The 20,952-nt window shown below is 52.8% G+C and overlaps 3 protein-coding genes across 4 annotated transcripts; 1 reads left to right on the top strand and 2 right to left on the bottom strand.

Annotated features, from left to right (window-relative positions):
• Positions 1–308: 308 nt before the first annotated feature.
• On the bottom strand, positions 309–13,714 carry LOC121595398 (chromodomain-helicase-DNA-binding protein 1). 2 transcript variants are annotated; one of them, XM_041919335.1, is made up of 7 exons: positions 13,170–13,714; positions 10,796–11,638; positions 10,589–10,704; positions 5,182–10,248; positions 4,914–5,099; positions 4,641–4,832; positions 309–2,866 (listed from the first exon to the last, which is right to left on the bottom strand). In XM_041919335.1, the coding sequence occupies exons 1-7, from the start codon at positions 13,176–13,178 to the stop codon at positions 2,545–2,547; spliced, it is 6,735 nt and encodes a 2,244-aa protein (XP_041775269.1). In that variant the 5' UTR covers positions 13,179–13,714; the 3' UTR covers positions 309–2,544. The 2 variants fall into 2 exon arrangements, with proteins under 2 accessions (XP_041775269.1, XP_041775271.1); XM_041919337.1 differs by having other exon boundaries at positions 4,914–5,096.
• Positions 13,715–14,059: 345 nt separating this feature from the next.
• Positions 14,060–15,919, top strand: LOC121596296. Its single transcript, XM_041921107.1, has 3 exons — positions 14,060–14,331; positions 14,422–14,657; positions 14,731–15,919. Exons 1-3 carry the CDS (start codon positions 14,192–14,194, stop codon positions 15,723–15,725), a joined length of 1,371 nt encoding a protein of 456 aa, XP_041777041.1. The 5' UTR covers positions 14,060–14,191; the 3' UTR covers positions 15,726–15,919.
• Positions 15,920–18,106: 2,187 nt separating this feature from the next.
• Positions 18,107–20,952, bottom strand: LOC121597363 (septin-interacting protein 1). Its single transcript, XM_041923075.1, has one exon. The coding sequence runs from the start codon at positions 20,778–20,780 to the stop codon at positions 18,237–18,239; it is 2,544 nt and encodes an 847-aa protein (XP_041779009.1). The 5' UTR covers positions 20,781–20,952; the 3' UTR covers positions 18,107–18,236.

Genomic DNA, 20,952 nt, shown 5'->3' with positions numbered 1-20,952 from the left:
GGCTGCAGTGGACAAATTGCATTACCTTTTTTTAAATCGGCAACTCAATTCAAAATGACCGTTATGCACTAATATTAGAAAAGTCATTTGTTATCAAATTTTATTACAACATCTACTAGCTTTATGTAAATTGGTTGTTCAAGTTTGTTTGAAAACGTTTTGCTACCGTTCGTCCAATAAATTCAAAATGACAGTTACGACCATACAAACCATCCGTGGCTGTACGAAGCATCAAAAATTCACTATTTGCACCCAGAATGCGACATCCACAAAACCGAAAAGCAGACAAATTTCACGTTGCAGAATAATTCAAGAATAATTTTCCTTTCGTTTATTTGTGTATAGAATCAAATGTAACTGCATTTGTTGTTCAAATTTCGTTATTAGCACAAGGGTTTTGTTGTGTTATTCCGTTATCTCTCTACGTGTTGTTCTCCTTACCTTGCTAAAGCCTTTTTTCCTGGTTCATCATCTTCCACTTTTCCGCGTCTCCACACGTTTCCTATACGTATATGTTATGTATCTTTATGTATATATATAGAGCTTTTTTGTTGTTGTAACTGTACATACCCTAGATGTTCTATTGCTATGCTGTTGCTATCTTCTCTCTCTCTCTCGTTCCTGAATAATGCCCCCTGAAGAAACTGGCCGATGCTAGTGGTAGTAGCACCGGTTGCTTTCTAAATACGTATAACTTGGCTGTCTCTGGATGTGCTTGCCCGTTCCTATTTCCTGCTTCCTGCGCGCCATATGGATTTGTGGAAGAGTTGTGTCTATCGTATAACGCCCGCACCCGGAGTCGATCGTGCTCACTTGTGGAGGGGCAGAAAGGCTGATTGATTTTGCGCTTCGCCCGGTACACTTGGTAGTCCATTGATTTAGCTTTCCTCCTCCTCCTCCTCCACCACCTCCTTGGCTTGCCTGTCGTGTCTTTCGTACGCACTGTAAAACTTAGAGCATAACATCACAATCATTTCGTGCCGTACACAGAAGCCGTTAGTGTTTCTTCATGCACTTTTGTCCGTGCCGTGGATGGATGTAATATATATATAAAAAAAAAAGAAAAGATCCTCTAATCGAAGGAAAGCCAGCTTTTTGAAAAGCCTAAAGAAAGTCAAAATAAAAAAACGGATAGCAAAACGGCAAAGAAAAATGAGATTGATCAATTACAACCCAACAAAACGGACACGTGCGTTCATCTCGATGCGCGCGCCCCACGTGTGCTTGCGCAAGCCCGCCCCGATATGTGTCTCTTGCGCATGGGGTGCGCAACGGGGTAAAGCAAAAATAGGGAGGAGGAAAACGATGGTAAAGGCGTATACCCTCGTAAATCCACGCTAAAGCAAAATCGTTTTCGGTTCGGCTTCACATTACTTTCATCATTGACTGTTCTTCTTCTTCTTCTTCAGCTGCTTTTTGTTTGCATGGCTACTATATTCTCTAGGGCGGTATAAAAAGGAGGTACCTAATAGATTCTATTGCTTATTAAACCGGGCTTTTTTCGCGTAAAATAAATTAAACCTTACTTATTATTATAACATCGCACATTGGATGCTGCGGGATGTTTTGTGTGGGAGTGTGTGGGGTGTGGGGTGAGCATTTCGCAACTAAATCCACGATAAAATGGTTTCCACTTTTTGATTTGCATGAGATGTGTGTGTGCGCGTGTGTTTTCGATCTTTTTTTTTGTGGGGGGTTTGTTGTTTTAAAGTGAATAATTTCATTCTAGCCTTTTTTGTTTTCACTTAATACAAATTAAAAATGATTTCCACATGCATTCGCAATTAAACACTATGTTTGTTTTGTTGCTTACATTATCATCACACACACACACACACACACACACACACACACACACACACAAGCGCGCTCATTCCCATTTCATACTTTCTCTCTCTCACTCTCTCTTTCTCTCGCTCGCAACTTTCACACATTCTTCTAAGTGGTCTTCACGGCTTAGCACCCTAAAATCGAGGCAGATATAGATACACACAATGAGAGTAAACCTAGACCAATTCGGCTACACTAATCCTATAGTAGCTCCTTTTAGGGATTCGTTTTCTCTCACGTTCTCTTTCTCTTTTCTCGCTTTCTTATGCGTAATCTTCTAAACATTATCTTAAATTTAAGTGATTTTCACTCCTGTTCACTATACACACATACAATTGTCTACGACGTGACGACGTGACGACGATGACGTTTTCCACCGATTCCATCTTCACTTCCTCTTCTTACTTCCGAGAACTGTACACACCACACTTTACCACGCTTTCGAGCGCGACTATTCCGGTCCGTACAATATATGTATATGCAAATGGTACACACGTTTTACAGTAACAGTTGCCAAACGTTCCGCTTGCTTCGCACTATTTACAATACTCTCTTTGCCCCCACCTTGCGGATGGATGCGTGACCGAAGGGACGAAGGAAACGATGGATCTCGTTCGATCTCACCAATTCGATGAGTACTGGGGTTTTTTTTTTTGTTTTGAGGAGAACAAACAAACAAACAACAACGGGGCGCGCTGGTGCAGGGTGTTTAAGTTAATTATTTGCCGCTGGCGGAGGCCTTCGATCGTACTCCGAACGTCGATAGTCCAGATAGTCCGCGGGTGGTACCACTACACCGGGGGCGGCCACCACGCCACCACCGGCCCCGGTGGGCATTACCACCGCGACCGGTGGTGCTGTGCCGGACGGGCGCGAAGAGGGAGGATAGCCACCGCCGCCGCCGCCGCCGCCGCCACCACCACTGCCCATCGGATAGCGGTAGGAGCTGTCGCTACCGGGCGGATAGTAGCCCCCGGACGGGGACATACCGTAACCGTGCCCACCGGAATAGCCACCGGAACCGGGTGGAGGGTACCTGGTAAGACAGTGAAAACAATTATATTATTAAAATGAGTTAAACACAATTATGATTCAAATTTCAGGGATAGAACAATCCTTTAAGGCTTAAATTAAACTGAGCGATTCGAGTAAAAGTTCATGTGGAATGTGATTTATAGAGGATGTCTCACAAAATATTCATGAAGATGTAAGGCTTTAAATATAAAATGAAAGAATATTCTATTTTTTAACTATTTACATTGCCTTATATAATGAGAAAGTTAAATTTAATTTTCGTTTCAATTTAACTTTTTTGTATACATAATTTTAGTGGGAATAGTTCAGGAATGCATTATCCTTTCTAATGAGATGTTTTTTGGAGCGCACCCATGACTCCGATCCCACTCCGGCTATTGTTAGTCCGATTCCGACTCCGATAAAATCTGAATCACTAGTTCCGCCGGAGTCGGAGACGTACGGAGTCGTCCGGAGTCGTCCGGAGTTGTACGGAGTCGTTCGGAGTCACCCGGAGTCGTTTGGAGACGGAGTCATCCGGAGACGATCGGAGTCGTCTAGAATCTTCCGGAGTTATTCGGAGTCGTCCCGAGAAGCCGCCCGAAGTCGTTTGGAGTCGTTTGGAGTTGTTCTGAGTCGTCTGGGGTCGCCCGGAATCGTTTGGAGTCGAAGTCGTCCGGAGTCGTCTGGAGTCGTCTGGAGCCGTCAAGAATCGCCCGAAGTCGTCCGGAGTCGTCCGGAGTCGTCCGAAGTCGTCGGGAGTTGTTCGGAGCCGTTCGGAGTCATCCGGAGCCGTCCGGAATCGCCTTGAGTCGGAGTCGGCAGGCGGAGTTATTCGAAGTCCTCAGAAGTCGCCCGGAGTCGTTTGGAGTCATCCAGAGTTGTTCTGAGTCATCTGGAGACGCCCGGAATCGTTTGGAATCGTTTGGGGTCGTTTGGAGTCGGAGTCGACCGGAATTGGTGTCGGTCGGAGTCAACAGAAACCGTCCGGTGCAATGTGCTTGTGATCAGGCATTTCATTTCATTGTGTTTCATCGTCTTTCACTTTGCGCGTGCACTTCGTATACATGCCTTTGCTTCGAAGGCCAACCCCAGAAGACTCCAGACGACTTCGACTCCGAACGACTCCGGGTGAATCCAAACGACTCTGGACGATTTCGAACGACACGGGACGACTCCGAACGACCCCGGATGACTCGGACTTGGAACGAATCCGGATGACTCGTACTCCGAACGACTCCGAACAACTCCGAAAGACTCCGGGAGATTCTGAACTCGGTCGGTTCCGAAATTATCGGAGTCGGATTGGATTCTTGCCAACTATACCCAACGAGTAGTCGCGAGACCCAAAGTCTCTATAAATGATTAATGACAATTATGATCACATTATGATACAATAAAAAATGAATTAAAGAAATTAAAAATTTCACCTTCACTTTCACTCGATCACTGAAATTTGACATTTGGAAGTGAAAATTTATACTAATTATAGTGGAACGCCGTTTATCCGGGCTCATCGGGACTCCACCTCTTCCGGATACACGAAGTTTTTCATCAACTTCATGTTTGTTAAATGAAAATGTTTGAAATGTTGCATGAATTTTAGTCTTTTTCATAAGGACATTGTGCTTTGATAACGATTTTTTTAAATATCCTCCTCAGCACGCAACGTTCACACCTTGGTATTGAACTGTCTTTTCTCAAAAAGACGGATAGAATAGCCGGATAAAAGCTACCCGGATAAACGGAGTCCCACTGTGAGTACTACAAAACTAAAAAAGAAAAAACGATCTTACCTTCGCTTGTCCTTGTAAACCCGGTCACGATCGCGATCCCTGTCACGGTCCCGATCACGGTCCCGCTCCCGATCTCGATCCCGATCTCGATCGCGCTCACGGTCCCGATCGCGATGGTAGCCACCGGAGGAGGAGGAGTGTCTGCTGCTGCCGTAACCGTCGTACCGGTCCCGTTTATGATCCGGCCCGAAACTACACCGTAAAGCGAGTGACAAACAAAATTAGTATTTCGAATCTTGCTTACTTGTCTGCCCTCTCTTTGCTGCTACCTACCGATGATCACGCCAGGCACCGCCATCGGCTGGGTACGGGGCTGGGCTCCGTTCGTCCGGATAAGCGCCGCGCATGCTTTGCGGCGTACCCGGTGCACTGCCCCTGGACGATGGTGGTACGTTTCGCATGCGGTCCCGCTCCGGCCCGTACTCGTCCCACTTCTTGTCCCGATCCCGATGACTGCTGCTGCGCAAACCGAATAGAAAGAGAGTACATTAACACACATTGCTTCCTGGTTTTAGATGGATTTTCTTCGTCCACCACCTACCGACTATCGCCGTGCAGCCGTTTGTACTCTTTGCTATTTTCGTCGTACTCTCCCTCCTCAAGCCGCCGTTTGGAATGCATCGTGGATGAGCTATCGTCCTTCGGGCCACCAGCACTAACCGCATCCGACCCGTGATGGCTATTATCACCGCCGACCGCCGACTGCTGCTGCTGTTGGTAGCGTTCCCGCTGCTGCAGCGCCGAATCACTCATAATCGGACCGCCAATACCGCCGCCCGGATGGTGCGAATGGTGATGATGGTGCCGCTTCTTCTCCTTTCGATCGCGCCGCGACCCACCACCCTTGCCCTCGTCCGCACTGTCGCCCGGCGGCGCACCAGCCTCACCGTGCCCGTTGTCTTTCTTCGTGCCAGCTTTCCTGCCCTTCCCACCACTGCCGTCTCCCTTAACAGGCGTTGAGTTTGTGGTGCCACCACCACCGCCCGCTTCCCCGCCGGACGCGGCCGACCCCTCGGAACGCTTGAGCGCGTGCTTGTACAGCTTGAACAGCTTGCGCGCATCGAACTCGGTAAACTTCGACACAAAGTACCACAGGTTGCTGCGCCACTCCTTCGCCTTCTCCGGATCGCGGTACTCGGCCAGGCACAGGTTGATCTGGTCGCCGATGCTCAGCAGGCAGGCGCGCGTCTGCCGCAGCTGCTCCTCCTGCGACAGCGACTCGTCCGGGTTGTCCAGCGTTTTCAGCGCCTTCTTCACCGGGCGCATCTTTTCCTTGCACTCATTGAACACGGTCGGATCGAGATCGCCCAGTATGTTCAGGGCGCACGGTTCATTGTTCGCGGTGAAATGCATCGGCCCCGTGTTTTTGTTCTTCTTGTCCTTCTTGGCATCTTTCTGCCGATCCTTTTTGGATTTCTTTTTGTCCTTCTTGTCCGGGGCGGGCGCGGCATGATTGGAGGACCCCACTGCCGCATGCTCATCCGCCGCCCGCGATCCGTTCGAATGCTCGTCGTGATGGTGATGGTTGTGATGATGGTGATGATGGTGATGATGATGATGGTCCGATTCTGACAGTTTTTTAATTTTGCTACCAGTCTTTTTCTCTTCAGTCGAACCGACCACCGCGCCGCCAGACGCTCCTCCACCGGGAGCAACCGCTCCACCACCTCCCAGCGCGGCCGTTCCAGCGCCACCCGCCCCATTGCCACCGGCCACCACACCACCGCCCATCGTGACATCCTCCCCGGCGGCGACGGCCGCTATCGTGGCCGAAATTGAGCAGCTGAACGACGCATCACCGCCATCGCGCATCGGGCTGCTCACCACGGGGACCAGCGCAACGCCCGCCCCGCCCAGCGACGACTTCATCTCCTTCGGCTTGCGCTGCTTGCGCGGCTTCGAGGGACCGCGCTTCAGCTCGAGCGTCTTGCGCAGCACCTTCAGCAGATACTCGGCGCGCGACTGCAGATGCTTGCCCTGCGGTTTCCGGCTCGCGTCGTTCGACAGTATCTTGTCCGCCAGCCCGAGCGACGGGTCCATCTTCATCGCTTCCCACGACCCAATGCCGAACTGGTAGATGCCCCGCAGCAGCCGCGAATCGTCCTCCCCGCCCCAGTCCACGTCGAAGTTGGGCGGCCGGGTCTTGATGTTCAGCGTCCAGCGGGCCCGCTCGGCCGCATCGCTCGGTATCACCTCGTCCAGCGGCTGCAGCTCCTCCACGCACTGCATCATCGTCTTCACGTTGAACGAGGCGCCCCCGATCTTGCTCGAGTACGCCGCCCGGGCGCACTTCTTCTTCGCGTCGGCCCCGGCGGCAGCAGCCGCGCTGCCGCCACCGTGATGCTTCCCGCCCGCTTCCGCCTCCGCGTCTTTCGCTATTTCGCGCATCGTCTGCAGGCAGCGGTCGTGCAGCAGCTGCGCCACGCGCCGCAGATCGGACAGCGGCTTCTCCTGCAGCTCGGCGTCGCACGCGATCGCCTCCAGCCGCTTCAGCGGGGCGGGGAACTTTTTGTAGCTCTTGATCAGCCGCCGCAGCTCGGCGTCGGAGAAGCCGTTGATTTTCTCCTTGTTCGAGGGCCGGCCGCGCGATCGCTTCGCCTTGCCATCCTCGGCCCCGCTCGCACCGTCCGAATCCATCGCCTCGTCGCTGTCCTCGTCGGCCGCTCCCTTTCGCTTCTTGCCGCCCGCCTTCCCACCGCCCTTGCGGCCGTCCGGCTCGCCGCCGTGCTGGCTGTTGCCGCCCGGCTTCACCGCGGGCCGGCGCGGCGGCAGATACAGATCCTTTATCTCCCGGTCGCGCTCCTCCGCCTCCACCAGCTCGCGGTACGACTTTGGAATGATTTCGTCCCAGTCCTTGGTGTCCTGGTCCTGGTCGGCGGCGCCCCCACCAGGCGCCCCGCCGATCGGTTTCGCCCCCGACACGACCTTGTCCTCGTCGAAATCGAACGTCGTGACGTTGAACGCCGACAGCAACTCGTCGCCCGGCATGCCGGGCGCCTCGTCGCGCGTCTCCGCCCGCCGCAGTATCTCGTCGATGTCGCACACCAGCTCCTCGTCCCCGTCCTCCTCCTCCTTGAACAGCTCCTCCGCGCCGAACTTGAGGATCGCCGACAGCTCGTCCTTGTTGAACGGGTTGGACGTGTTGCTGCCCCCGTTCTTGTCCAGCACGGTGCGCCCGGTCGTGTCCATCCGCTGGATGACGAGGTGGTCCAGCACCATCTTCTGCTTCGCCCGCTCCACGATGTTCTCCTCCACCGAGTGGGCCGTCACGAGCCGGTAAATGTTCACCTGGTTCTTCTGCCCGATCCGGTGGGCGCGGGCCTGCGCCTGCAGATCGTTCTGCGGGTTCCAGTCCGAGTCGAAGATGATGACCGTGTCGGCCGTCGCGAGATTGATGCCCAGCCCGCCGGCCCGCGTCGACAGCAGGAAGCAAAAGTCGGTCGAGCCTTCCGCGTTGAAGTGGTCGAGCGCCTGCTTGCGCAGCTCCCCCTTGATGCTGCCGTCCAGCCGCTGGAAGGAGAAGTGGCGCTTCTGCAGGTACTCCGCCAGTATGTCCAGCATGCGCACCATCTGCGAGAAGATCAGCACCCGGTGGCCCGTTTCCTTCAGCCGGCAGAGCAGCTTGTCGAGCAGCACCAGCTTGCCCGAACCCTTCAGCAGCTGCTGCACCACGTCCTGCTGGCTGTTGCGCTGCGTCTCGAACTCGATCGGGCGCGTCAGCGCCGCATGGTTGCAGCACTTCTTCAGCTCGATCACGATGTTCAGAAACGTGCCGACCGAACCCTTCATGCCCTTGCGCAGCGCGTCAAAGTTTTTGGACAGGATCCACTTGTAGTACTGCCGCTGGATCGACGTCATCTCCACGCGCAGTATCTGCTCGACCTTCGCCGGCAGGCTCTTCTCCACGTCCTTCTTCACCCGGCGCAGTATGTACGGTTCCAGCTCTTTGTGCAGCTTGGTGTAGCTCTTGTCGTTCGTCGTGTTGCCGTAGTTGCGCTCGAAGTCGTCCCACGACTCGAACCGCTCCGGCATGATGAAGTGCAGCAGCGCCCACAGCTCCTTGAGCGAGTTTTGCAGCGGCGTGCCGGTGATCAGCAGCCGGTGGTTCGTGTCGAACTCCTTCAGCGCCTTGTACAGCAGCGAATCGTCGTTCTTCAGCCGGTGCGCCTCGTCCACCAGCAGCGAGGCCCACCCGATCGAGCCGAGGAACGTTTTGTCCTTCAGCAGTATCTCGTACGTGGTGAGGATCGCGTTGAACTTGAGCTTCTTCGTGCTTTCGTAGCACCACTCGTACTGGCGGATGATCTCGCGCGACTGCACATCGCCCAGGTACGTGACCACGTTCAGCTCCGGCGCCCAGATGCCGAACTCCCGCTGCCAGGCCGGCATCGTGCTGAGCGGCACCACGCACAGGAACGGCCCGTACAGCTGCTGCGACTTGAACAGGTAGTAGAGGAAGCAGATCGTCTGGATCGTCTTGCCGAGCCCCATCTCGTCCGCCAGGATGACCGAGTTGTCCTTGCACCACGTCAGGATGAGCCAGTTCAGCCCGTCCATCTGGTAGTCGCGCAGCTTCAGGCCCCGCTCCTCGCCCAGATACTCGGGCTGCTGCTTCAGGTGCTTAAAGTTCGGCCGGTACCGTATCGCCTTGCAGTGCTTGGAGGGCGTCCGGCGCGACTCCTCCCGCTCGTGAAACTCCACGATCTTCTGCTGCCACTTGCGCCGGATCAACCCGGCATCCTCCCAGGTCGAGTCCGAGTACGGCAGCGACTCCCACTTGCACAGATACTCCAGCCCGCTGTCGCCCTCCTCCGCCTTGTTCGCCTGCGCAATGATGCGCTCCACGTGGTAGTAGCTTTTCAGCAGATCCTGCTGCAGCTCCTGCTGGCACTCGTAGTAGTCGATGTCCTCCGGGCCGGCCTGATACTTGCGCCAGTACTCCAGCTGCTGCTCGCGCTTGATGTAGTTCTCCAGCTTCTTCATGCCCTTCACCTTCTGCTCGCGCAGCGTCTCCTCCGACTCCCAGGTGCAGTGCAGGTACGACCAGCCCGTCCACTTGATCAGAAACTGTTCCTCCTCCTCGTCCTCCCGCTCGCCCCCGAGCACGTTCGGGTCGCCGTTCTCCTCGATCGCGTACACCGTCGTCACGGCACCGGTCGCACCCCGTCGGCCCTTCCGCCGCCCGATGATGCGCTCGATCGTTTCCGCCTTCTCCTCCTCGGCGGCCAGGGCCGCCGCAGCCTCCTCCGCTTCCTGGTCCACCTCCAGCAGGTCGTCGCTGTCCGTCGGCTCGTCGCCGCTCTCCTCCTTGTAGCTGACGGTGTTGTTCTTCCGGCGCGTCGCCGCTGAGGATCGTTTCCGATCGTCGTCGCTGTTGCTGCCGTCGTCCGAGCTGTACGCGTTCGCTTTCTTCTTCTTCGAGGCTGCCGCTGCCGCTGCCTTCGATTTGGCATTGGATGTGGTGGAACGTTTTTTCGCTGCCGCTGCTGCTGCCGCCGCCGCCGCTGCGCCGGAAGGTTTCCGCCGGTGGCGCTGCTCCCGCGAATCGTCCGAATCTCCATCGCTGCCATCACTTTCGGACGTTTCCGATTTCCATCGATTGTTGGAGCTGGTGAGTGGAAGGGTGGGAGGAAGGGAAAGAAAAAGAAAAAGAAAAAAGAATAACAACAACATTTTAACCAATTAGCAAACGAAGGCGAGGCGAAAGTTCGAGGTTACGGATCAAACGCGGCGGCAGACGATGCTGCGGCGTAAGATAAATTTAGATTTACGCATAAGAGAGCGCATTGGCGATTCTGCGCATCAAACTGCCCGCGCGTTACGCACCGAAAAATGCAGAAACTTTTTTGGTTTTTTTTTTTCTTCTATTTCACTCGACCTTTCATTAATGCGTCTTAGAATTTGCGTCGAGATGAACCTTTAAATTTACATTATGATAAGGCAATTACCTTTTCTTCTTCTTCGCTTTCGACGTGGGCTGGGCGGCGGGTCGTTTCCGGGCTGCGGCCACCGCCTTCTTTCGCGCACTTTTGCGCCTCAGCTTGTTGGCCGCGTAATCCTCGTCCTGCGTTTTCGGTTCACGTGAAGGGAAACAAAAAAAAACAAATTAACCCTAACAAAACACACACACACAGTAGGCGACATTTGCTACTCACATCGTAGCTGCTTTTTGAGGATTGTTGCGCTTCCTCCTCATCCTCATCCTCGTCTTCCTCCTCCTCGTCGTCATCGTCCTCATCCGGGGGCGGCGGAACGGACGGTGCCGTTACCCCCGCAGCAAGGCGTTGTTCGGCCTTTGGTGTTGCTGTTCTCGTCCCATTCTCCTCCTCCTCCTCATCTTCGTCCTCATCGTCTTCCTCCTCCTCCTCATCATCATCCTCCTCTTCCTCGTCATCGTCGTCATCGCTTTGCTGTCGGCTGGTATTGCTCGGTTTGCTTGCACTGTTGTCCGAATCGCTGTTGTGATTGACGCCGGATGCATTGTGCCCATCCGGTCCGTTTGTGTGTCCGGGCTCCTCTCCCCCACTCTCCTCCGAATCGCTGCCCGAGTGTGACGAGCTTCGACCCGTAGGCCTACTGTGACTGTTTTGCGCCGATGGGTGCGTATGCGTATGATGGTTAGCGCCAGCGCCTACCCGCTCATTGCCACCGCCCATCGATGCGTCCTCATCGGAGTCGTTCCGATCGTCGTCGTCCTCCTCCTCCTCTTCCTCATCGTGCCGGTTGAGGCTGGATTTGCTGTCGGAAAGTCCATTCTCTGTCCGCGAGTTGCGCAAATCGCTTCCGCTCGAACCGGTGGATGTGTTGTGGGTAGTGGTGGATGTCGTGCCGCTGGTGTTCCGGCTCAACCCATTGTTGTTGGACGCGTCGTGCTCGTTGTCGCTCGAGCTCGAGCTGGACGAACCGGATCCGGATTCGCTCTCGGAGTCGGAGGAAGAGCCACTTTTACTGCCACCGCTGCTGGATTCATTTTCCGAATCACTTTTATCCTCTTTTGTCTGCAAAACATGGGAAAGCAGAGCCGTATAGTATCGTGTTAAATGTTTGTTAGGGATGAAACTGTCTTTTTAAAGGTAAAATCACACAATTAATCCTAAAAAAAAGTGTGTACAAACGTGTTCTTAAGTCAATCCGTGTTTCGAAATTGCTGAGCTGATGGCTTTAACAACAATAATATAAAAAAAAACATTATCTTTACTCCCAATGTATATTTCGTTTCGTTTTCAGTTTCACTATAGATCGGCAGCGCTACAAAGCTTTTAAAAAGGGGAAATTCTGTTACATTAAATGGGACCATGGCAGGATGTAACATTGCAACCGTGTTAGTACTTTCCACCGCACGTTTAATTAGCCAGCATTTATCACATTACAGTCATACAGCATTGCACCAACTCACGATCACTTGAAAAAGCACAAAAAATGATCAATTTCGCTCCAAAAATCACTTCTAAATTGAGAAATTCAACGCTTGAGGTAAAGATCCTCTTTTAAAATCCAATAAATGCAGTGCTTCTCTTTGAAAATGACCCGATTGAACCGAATAGCATTAGCTGCACTGCAAAAATCGTCCAAAAATCGCCAAAAAAGCTTGTTTTTCGCCAATTTCTTCCATTTTAAAAGCACCAATCCGGCTCACTGCACACATTTTACGACGCAATAACGTGAAAACTAGCAATAAAACACCGAAAAATGGTTAAAACATGGCAGCAATGCAGCAAAAAGCTCCACAATCACAGACAAACCCGGTGCGGACGGCCGGGATGGTTCCCGGCAGGCCCGATTCGCGAATCTTCCACACCGCCCTTAAGTGCCGCTTTGTTCACTACACGCCCGGGGGGGACAAAGAACACCGATTACGTAATCACGAAAGGTACTGAAAACGGCATTTTACGGGCCACAGCCACCGGGATGTCGCCATTCGACCGGGAACCACCGCCGGGCGATGCTTTTCCGCCGGCAAAAATCACAATAATCGGCCCCAAAAACCGTCTCCCGTCGCTAGGGTCGCGTGATCTAGAACGTTCCACGTGGCGTGTGCCACGGTGACGGGCACACGGAAGGGCACAAATCGCACCCGGGACAGAAAACCTGCCCAGGGACCGGCTCCGGACGCTAGAAACGGCTTTCGGGTACCGTTTTACCCTACACGCTTGGGATTTGGGCTTAAATTGCGAAAAAGGGTCCCCTTTCGATTTGGGCAAAACGGGCCTCCGCGGACGCGCCGAAACTGGGGCAACCGAATGGACGACGATCCAGGGTGGAACAGTGGCCAGTTTCGGCGCACGAGCTGCCGGAATGTTCCACCATCTAGGCCAGTGTGCGCCCCAATCCACACGCTGGAAGCACTAACGCTGCGCCGCTGTCTGCTGGGTGCTGCCGCTGCCACGGCCCGTACGCCACACCCAGCCCACCAACGGCCCCCGCACGGGCGGCCAGACACGAGAGGCTCGAAACAAAACGGAAAGGACAAAGTATTGCATTAAAACCATCGCACCACAAAACGCCCCACAAAACCGTGCTACACCTTACCTGGCTCATTACGCTTTTTAGCAGTGTTTTCTTCGGCGGTGTAGGGGAAAAATGCTTCTACCATATGGAAATGTGGCTGAGAACGTGCGCGACACCGTGACGAATCGAATGCGACCGTTTCCGGCCCGGAAAGGGTACGTTGGGCCCTTCAAATTGGCGCCACACGCTCGGGCACTGTAGCGAAAATTTTCCACTCAACACTTGGCTGTCGACGCCATTTTCTTTCGCCGTGCCCCGGGGTGAAGAAGGTGCTCCAAGGCTGTGTGTGACACTCGCAACGCACGCACACACATACACACACACACACACACAAACGGCACGGTTTCCGCAGGAGATACACAGGAGAGCGCGATCGTGAGACGAAATCACCGAAAACTAACGCACTGCTGGCACATCGGTGGTGCGCTGCTATTGTTGTTTACCAACGGGAACAAGGGGGAAGCGCTTGCAAGCCAGTCCAGTCGATCGAATTTTGCACCAGCACCAGTTTTGCTGCAGCTTACTTCGGCGCCATCTTAGAAATTGGTGTTGGTTCCATTCTTTTTTGCTCTCTCGCTCTCTCTTTCTTTCTCTCTCTCTTTTTTTCGTGCGGCGATGACAGTTTGGTTTTCGTTAAATACGCCGAAGCGCGCCACTGAACGATCGTTGGTGTGGGCAGCTGTTTGGCAACACTGGACGGTGGGTGGAAAATTGAAAATTTAAATGAAATGTTGGTAAAACAAATTCATTTTAGTGTCTCAAAATTTTCAAATAAATCTTCACGCATTAAAAGTGATTGAAAAGCGAAAAATATTGTCTTTTTCAAAAAATCTCAAGCAAAACATCAATTCCACTCGCATACTGGCAACACTGCTGTCAGAAAACAGTCCAAAATTACCACAGTTGATACGACAGTTGCTTTGTTTAGAACAGTTCGGTTCGGTTGAATTTGGCGGCATTGCGTATGTGTGGTGTACCGGCAGCAAACACAAACCGTTTTTCAGAGCGGTTGAGGGAAAAAACAGTGAAAAACTCATCAAAACATGGAGAAAATGAAGGCAACCGCCGATAAGAAGCTGGTGGTGATGATATCCAAACTGGACCTGGACCTGGAGATGGTGAAAATGGCTCTGGAGGAGAGCAATCTGTGCAACAGTGCGGTCCAGCTGAGCCGTACACGAAAGTACACGTTCATTCCCTGCAATGGCGTCAACGGGCGTGAAGCCGGAAGCTTCTTTAATTTACCTTCCTTTTGTTTTTAACACTATTTTAGCTCCAAAGCACCTAAAAAAACCTTCGGAAACATCACCGTGATGTCTGTAGCGGTTGACGAAAATGTCTCCGGAAACAACAAATTGACGGAACACACGGTCACGGCCGAAGTGGTGGAGTTGGGGAAGTCGGTACGGCGCCAGAAGCGACAGGGGCAGCAACACACGATCGTGATGAAATTTAAGGGCAATCGGCAGTTTTTTAGCTCCGTCAGCTGCATCAAATGCACAGTGGAGAGTTTGTATTTCACATCTTCTTCTTGTGTTAATGGAAACATTTATTAACTGCTCGTCTGTATTGCCCTTTTCAGAGGAGTGTAGCGCCATTCCGACCTTCCTGTCCCTGGTACAGCACCATCAGCAGCTGCAGAATGTACCACCGCCGGCGGAAAACGATCAAAACAACAGCGTAACCGTAGGCCACACGTCCAAGAAGCGCTTGGTCAACCGGGAGTTGCGCGTGCTGTTGCAACGACTCGACTTAAACAAACAATTATTGGCGGTACCGGCAGCTACTGCTGACCCACCTTTGCCGTCCGTACTGAAGAAGGTCCAGAAGCAGCCCGGTCTCATCACACCGGAACAGGTGGAAAGGGCACGCCAGCTGTCCATGGTACAGCTGATCCGCGACTTCTCAGGCGACAGTGTGGACGAATTTCTGCGCTTCTGCACCGAACGTATGGCCGGCGCCGATGGCGATGTGTGCGACTCCATCCCACTGCTCACGATCGAGCAAGCCGACACGGATCTGTGGCACGAGCTGCGCATCGGTCGCATTACCGCGTCCCGCATGCACGAAGCATCCCGCTGCACCATGCTGAATGGTTCGCTGAAGAACAAAGTTATGGGCGTTTCGTCCGGCTTTTCCATGGCCATGAAGCGGGGCACCGATCTCGAGGGGCACGTGCTGGCCGAGCTGCGCAAACAGTATCCGGGGTTGCGCGATACGGGCCTGATACTGGACCCGGCCTGCCCGTGGATGGGCGCCTCACCCGACGGTATCTGCGACGAGTTTGTGCTCGAGATCAAGTGCCCCTACACCGAGCGAACGCACGAGTGCTACGTGGACGTGGCGAAGCTGTCCCCGAAGTACTTTGCGCAGATACAGCTGCAGATGCACGTTACGCATCGGCCGAAGGCGCTGCTGGCGGTGGCAGCGCTGGATTTTGAAACGACGAGGCATATTACGCAGATTTGGATCGATTACGACCGGGCGTACGTGGAGGGGGTGATGGAGCAGGCGTACGAGTTTTGGTGTAAGGCTATCTTTAAGGCGCTGCTTAAAAAGCGAAGCAGCAAAAAGTGAGCAAATAGGTACTCCGAACGAAGCATAGAATTTGTTGAATTAGGGGTTTGTTTCTAATTTAAATTTAATTAGTATTATTATGCGCTTTAAAGGCACGTTGGTATGTTACGATGAACTATCGCTGTGTTAAGCAGCTGAATTGAATTAGCGAATATTTAATGAATTAATAAACACAGACTCAAGCGTAATTGAAATCGATTCTCGTTGGACTTTGGAAACTACATGGACTAAAGATAAAAAATTAGAAATATTTAGCATCAGTTATACAGGACTAGGTCGCCAATTTGTTTAAAAAAGTTTTTTCAATAATATCCCGTGGTACAGTCGTCAACTCGAACGACTCAATAACGTGCCCGTCATGGGTTAAAGCCCAGAATGGACCGTCCACCTCGTAGCAAGGTCTTGACTATATCCGGCTGCGTGGTGGTACTCAATAAAGTCTCGGAAGCCTGTATAGGCCGGCAGCATGTTTGCGTAGGACGTTTACGCCAAGAATAGAAGAAGAGGAATAATAGCTAGACAACAACATTATTACTCAACTCCGAAAAGCACGCTAAACCAAAAGGCCACCAAACCCAATCCAAATGAGCGGACGACGATTGACGAACCTTTGATCTTTAACCGAAATCGACCAGCCCTGTAACTGATCATTCACCCACATCTATCATAAACCCATACCTGTTATGGGAACCGGTACCCATACCGGTCCTGGAATTGGCCATGAACTCACACCGGACCTGGAACTGGCACTAAACCCTTACCGGGACTGGAATTGATGCTGAATCCATATTGGTACTGGTACTGATACCGACCCTATACCGATCTCGGAACTTACACCAAACCTATTACTGTTCTTGAATCGACTCATGCTGGTTCTGGAACTGACTTTGAACCCATCATTATTATTATAACTATTATGATTATTATTATAATTATTATTATAATTATTATTATAACTATTATTATTATTACTATTAGTATCATTATTATTATTATTATTATTATTATTATTATTATTATTATTATTATTATTACTTATTTACTTCAACGGGCAAGGTCCTATTTCAATATTAGGACAGGAGTTTACTGTCCTTGACTTGACTCATACCGAATCTGGAACTGATACAGAACCCATGGCATGTATTGAAAATGATACTGAACCCATACCGGACCTAGAACCGACCCTGATCTCATAACTGTCTTGGAACTGTTGAAGAACCTATACCGGACCTGGAATCGATCACGAACCTAAAACCATCCTGGAACTTTAGTTGCACCCATATTGGTCTCGGAACTGATCTGAGCAAATTCCGAGCGGTTCCGGAACAGATATCAAACTCATGTCGGTCTCGGAACCGATTCCGTACTTAAAGCAGACCTGGAACTGATGCTGAAACCATTCCTGTTCCATAACCGCTTATGAACCGATATTGGTCCTGGAATTGATCTGAACCCATAACGGCTTTTGCAATGGCCTAGAACCTATACCAATCCTGGAACCGATCACAAACTAATACATGTTAATTCTTAATCCATACCATGGAAGAAATGCTTAATCCATATCGGTCCTGGAGCTGGTACCGAACCTATACCAATCCTGGAATCGACCTAAAACTCATACCGAACCCATGATTGTCCTTGACCTGATCACAAACTCATAACTCTGGAACTGATCGAGAACTCATATCGATTGTGAAACTGGTCTTGAACCCAACTGATGCCGAATTCGTATCGGCCCTGGGATTGATCACGAACTCATACCCGTTCTGGTACTGACGCTGAACCCATAACTGTCCTGGAACTGTTCACGAACCTGTTCCGGACCTGGAATTGGTCACGAACCTAAAACCATTCAGAATCTGCTCTTGAATCCATATTGGTCTGGGAACTGATCTGAGCCCAATCCGATTCTGTCAGACCTGGAACCGATTCCGTACTTATACCGGACCTGGAAAGAATTCTGAGTCCATATCAGTTTTAGAACCGAAATTGACCCTGGAACCCATGCTGGCCTTTAAAATGGCCCAAAACCTGTACTGATCCTGGTACTGACAGTGAGTTAGTACCGGTACTGGAACCGTTCACGTACCCATACTGATCCTGTAAGTGATCCTTTACCTGCACCGGTCCTCAAACAGCTCCCGATAGTATTCCGGTCTAGGAACTGCAGCAGGATCTGTTTCGGTTCTGAAACGAATCATGAACCTGTTCGGACCCTGGTACCGATACAGTGAATGTGTTTTAAAATCATGCGTAGAAATTCGGGAATTTTAGCTCAATTTGTATCACTAAATGGACCTTGAGAGTAGCTTGAGATAGGTTCGGGAAATAATATGCTTATTGAACAATTCAATGAAAACTAATAATCTTTAGGTTTTTAATATCTTTTTTCAAATTGTCCCCTCAACGTAAGGAACCATAATTTAACCCGAACATTTCTACTCCTATTAAAGTTAGTTAAGTTTTATTTTACCGAACTAGTATGTTGCTCTTACAATAAATACCATAAATTCACCCACTGACCGCTCGCTCGAGCAGCGCCGCCAACGATATCGGCGTCCAGCTAACGCCCCCATCCGGACTAACGATGCACACGGACCGATCGATGTAGCAGAACAGCTTGCCCACGCGGTACACCTGCTTGCCCAGCTCTCTCCTGCCCGGCATTGGCGCGAAGATGATGCCCCGTTCGGCACACTTCTGCGACACCAGCTCCTTAAACTCGAGCGTTGGCTGCGTGTCTAGCTGCTGCATGTCCATCATCGTCACGGTCGGTGGTTTCGGGGGCGGCGGTATCGATTCCATCACCGGCGGCGAAGAGCTCGGTCCACCCGCACCCGATCCACCCAGCCCGATGGAGCGTTGCATCAGCTCGAGCGCTTTGCGGAAACATTCCTTTATGTTCGGATGGCGCACCACGTCGTCCGTGAACTGAGCCTTCCAGCCCTGGTACCAGCGGGACACCTGATCGAAGTTGGGCGACTGGTTCAGCCAAATCACGAGCGTTTGGAGCCACTTCGGGAAGAAGTACTTATCGAGCACGGTGGCCATCTGGAGGGGTGAGATGAGCTCGTGCCACTCCCACACCTGGTTGAAGATTTCCAGATCCTGCTGCAGCGGGTTGACGATCAGCTCGGTTAGCCGCAGCTCCAGCTTGGGGATGATGTTTTTCGCCAGGAACACCTGCAGATCTTCCTCCGCGAAGACACCCTTCCAGGGGGTAAGCATTGCGCGGGCGGAACGATCCTCCGGATGCCAGCCCTTCAGGGCGCGGGCCAGCTTCTCCCGGATGGCCGGATAGATGTTGCCTTCCATTTTCGGCCCAAGCAGCTCGGTCCACGGGTGTATCCAGCAGTGTATCGGGACGGTGTCGGTGAGCGGGTCCCACTCGATCACCGCCGCCGTAAGCTTTACCAGCACGATCTGCTCGAGCACGTTGTCCAGTATCCAGGCGGGCAGCAGCGGTGCCCACGCATCGAGCAGCGCTATCATTGGCTGGTGTGCGCGCGGGTTCCATTCACTGGCAGCGGACCGGATGCTGGGCACGACGCCGCTCCACACGACGGCCGAGTAGGGGTCGAGCAGACTGTTGACGGTGTCGGTGCGCGAGGAGGCGAGGATCGATTTCCAGCGCTTGAAAATGTCCAGATGACGCGTCGGTTCGCTGAACGGGTTCCATTCGCGTAAGCGGCTCGCTAGCAGGGGGGCCACGACACCCGCGGCCAGGTCGGACAGACCAAACTCCTTACACTCGGCCGGGTAGTCGGCGTACAGGCGCACAAAGATACGCTCACACTCTTCCAGTTCGATCGAGCCGCCGGCCGGTTCGACCAGTGCGCGCACCAGCTCGAGCGCTCCGTCCAGCGTGTGCAGGTAGTCCTTCTCCAGCTCGCTGATGCGGATGAGGTTTTGCTTTTCGTGCAGCAACTGTTCCTCGCGATCTTTCGCCTCACACTTTTGCTTGTCGATCGTGATTATGTCCTGCTCGCAGTACTCCACCATCAGGTTGAGATTGTGCAGCAGCTCGGGCAGGGCGAAGTGGATCGTTTCCTTGGCCGGCGGTGGTTTCCCGCCCGCCTGCCCGCTCAACTCGTACAGCTCCTCGTCGGCCACCTTCGCCTGCCCCAGGGCATGGTATCCGCTGAGCACACGCTTTTCCGGCCCCGTCATATCGATCACCGTCACCTGCGCCAGCTTCGACGAGCTCTTGTCGAACGGTGCGTACGTGGCCGTCTTCTTGCCCTTCTCGATCACATCCTCGACGGATTTGAAGAAGTAGCGCGATTTGCTCTGCTTACCACCCTCCTTACGCCACTGGCACGTTTCCTCCTCCTTGCCACCTGCAGCCGGCAGCGCCTTTGTGTCGTCCTGCTTTTGCTTCTGTTTCGCATCCGCCACCACGGTCTTTTTCTCCGGCCCGTACGCCCCGATCGCACCGCGGCCCTTGCGCAGGTGCGCCTCGATCGGTGCGGAAATGCCCTGCAGATCCTTGCCCAACCCCTTGCCCGGCTGGTAGCCCATCTGTAGCAGCAGCTTCGCCCCGATGCCACGCGTATGCTGCTCCCAGTTGCCCACGTGTTTGCCTCCCTGTGCTTTCGGTGGTGCGCCACTGCCAAGCGTGCGAAAGCCAGCCATCGAGCGCATATCCTGCGGCGGGGGGCGTCTTTCGTCTTCCGATTCCGAGGACGTTGCACTGCTGTTTGCTGCGGCCGCTTTCGAACCAAAGCGGGGCCGCGCATCATTCGCCTCATCGCCTTCGTCGTCATCATCTTCGTCGGACGGGTTCCGGTCCTTTTCCGGCTTTTTGCCCGACTGCTGGATGCCGCCCGCAATGAACCCGATCGGGGCGGAGTAGTCTTTCGGCTGCTTGCCCCCCATCCGTCCACGGCGCCGGCCACCGCTGCCCTCGTCGCCCTCGTTTTCCGAATCATCGTCCGCCCAGACGCCGTAGATCTGCTGGTTCTTGGTCGGCCGGCGGCGTCCCCGGTTCGGGTTGAACTCGTTCGCCAGATCGTAGTCGGTGATTTCGAACCGCTCGTACTCTTCGTCGTCCATGGTGAGGTTTCGCAGGCGAAGTATCGAACGAATAATGGAGCGGTTGTGTAGAGCGAGTGGAGGTGGAAATATGGAAAACCACTATTTTCGCGGATGCACTGTTTTGCGTTTGTTTACGTTTTTTCGGAGCGCAGGGAAACTCTCCCTGAAAACGTCAAGGTTTGTACAGCAA

Source organism: Anopheles merus, chromosome 3R, assembly GCF_017562075.2.
Source record: "Anopheles merus strain MAF chromosome 3R, AmerM5.1, whole genome shotgun sequence".
In the NCBI taxonomy this organism is placed as follows: Eukaryota; Metazoa; Arthropoda; class Insecta; order Diptera; family Culicidae; genus Anopheles; species Anopheles merus.
The sequence above is the reverse complement of the archived record's forward strand: the minus strand, read 5'-3'. Positions and strand labels throughout refer to the sequence as shown.

Bases quoted from the DNA above. Each gene is read 5' to 3' on its own strand.
- LOC121596296 (XM_041921107.1), top strand. From the start codon at position 14,192: ATGGAGAAAATGAAGGCAACCGCCGATAAGAAGCTGGTGGTGATGATA. The intron at 14,332-14,421 runs GTACACGTTCAT...ACACTATTTTAG, and splicing joins CAGCTGAGCCGTACACGAAA to CTCCAAAGCACCTAAAAAAA. The intron at 14,658-14,730 runs GTTTGTATTTCA...TGCCCTTTTCAG, and splicing joins CATCAAATGCACAGTGGAGA to AGGAGTGTAGCGCCATTCCG.
- LOC121595398 (XM_041919335.1), bottom strand. The intron at 10,705-10,795 runs GTGAGTAGCAAA...CCGAAAACGCAG, and splicing joins CCTCAAAAAGCAGCTACGAT to GACGAGGATTACGCGGCCAA. The intron at 10,249-10,588 runs GTAATTGCCTTA...TCCACTCACCAG, and splicing joins AAAGCGAAGAAGAAGAAAAG to CTCCAACAATCGATGGAAAT.
- LOC121597363 (XM_041923075.1), bottom strand. From the start codon at position 20,780: ATGGACGACGAAGAGTACGAGCGGTTCGAAATCACCGACTACGATCTG.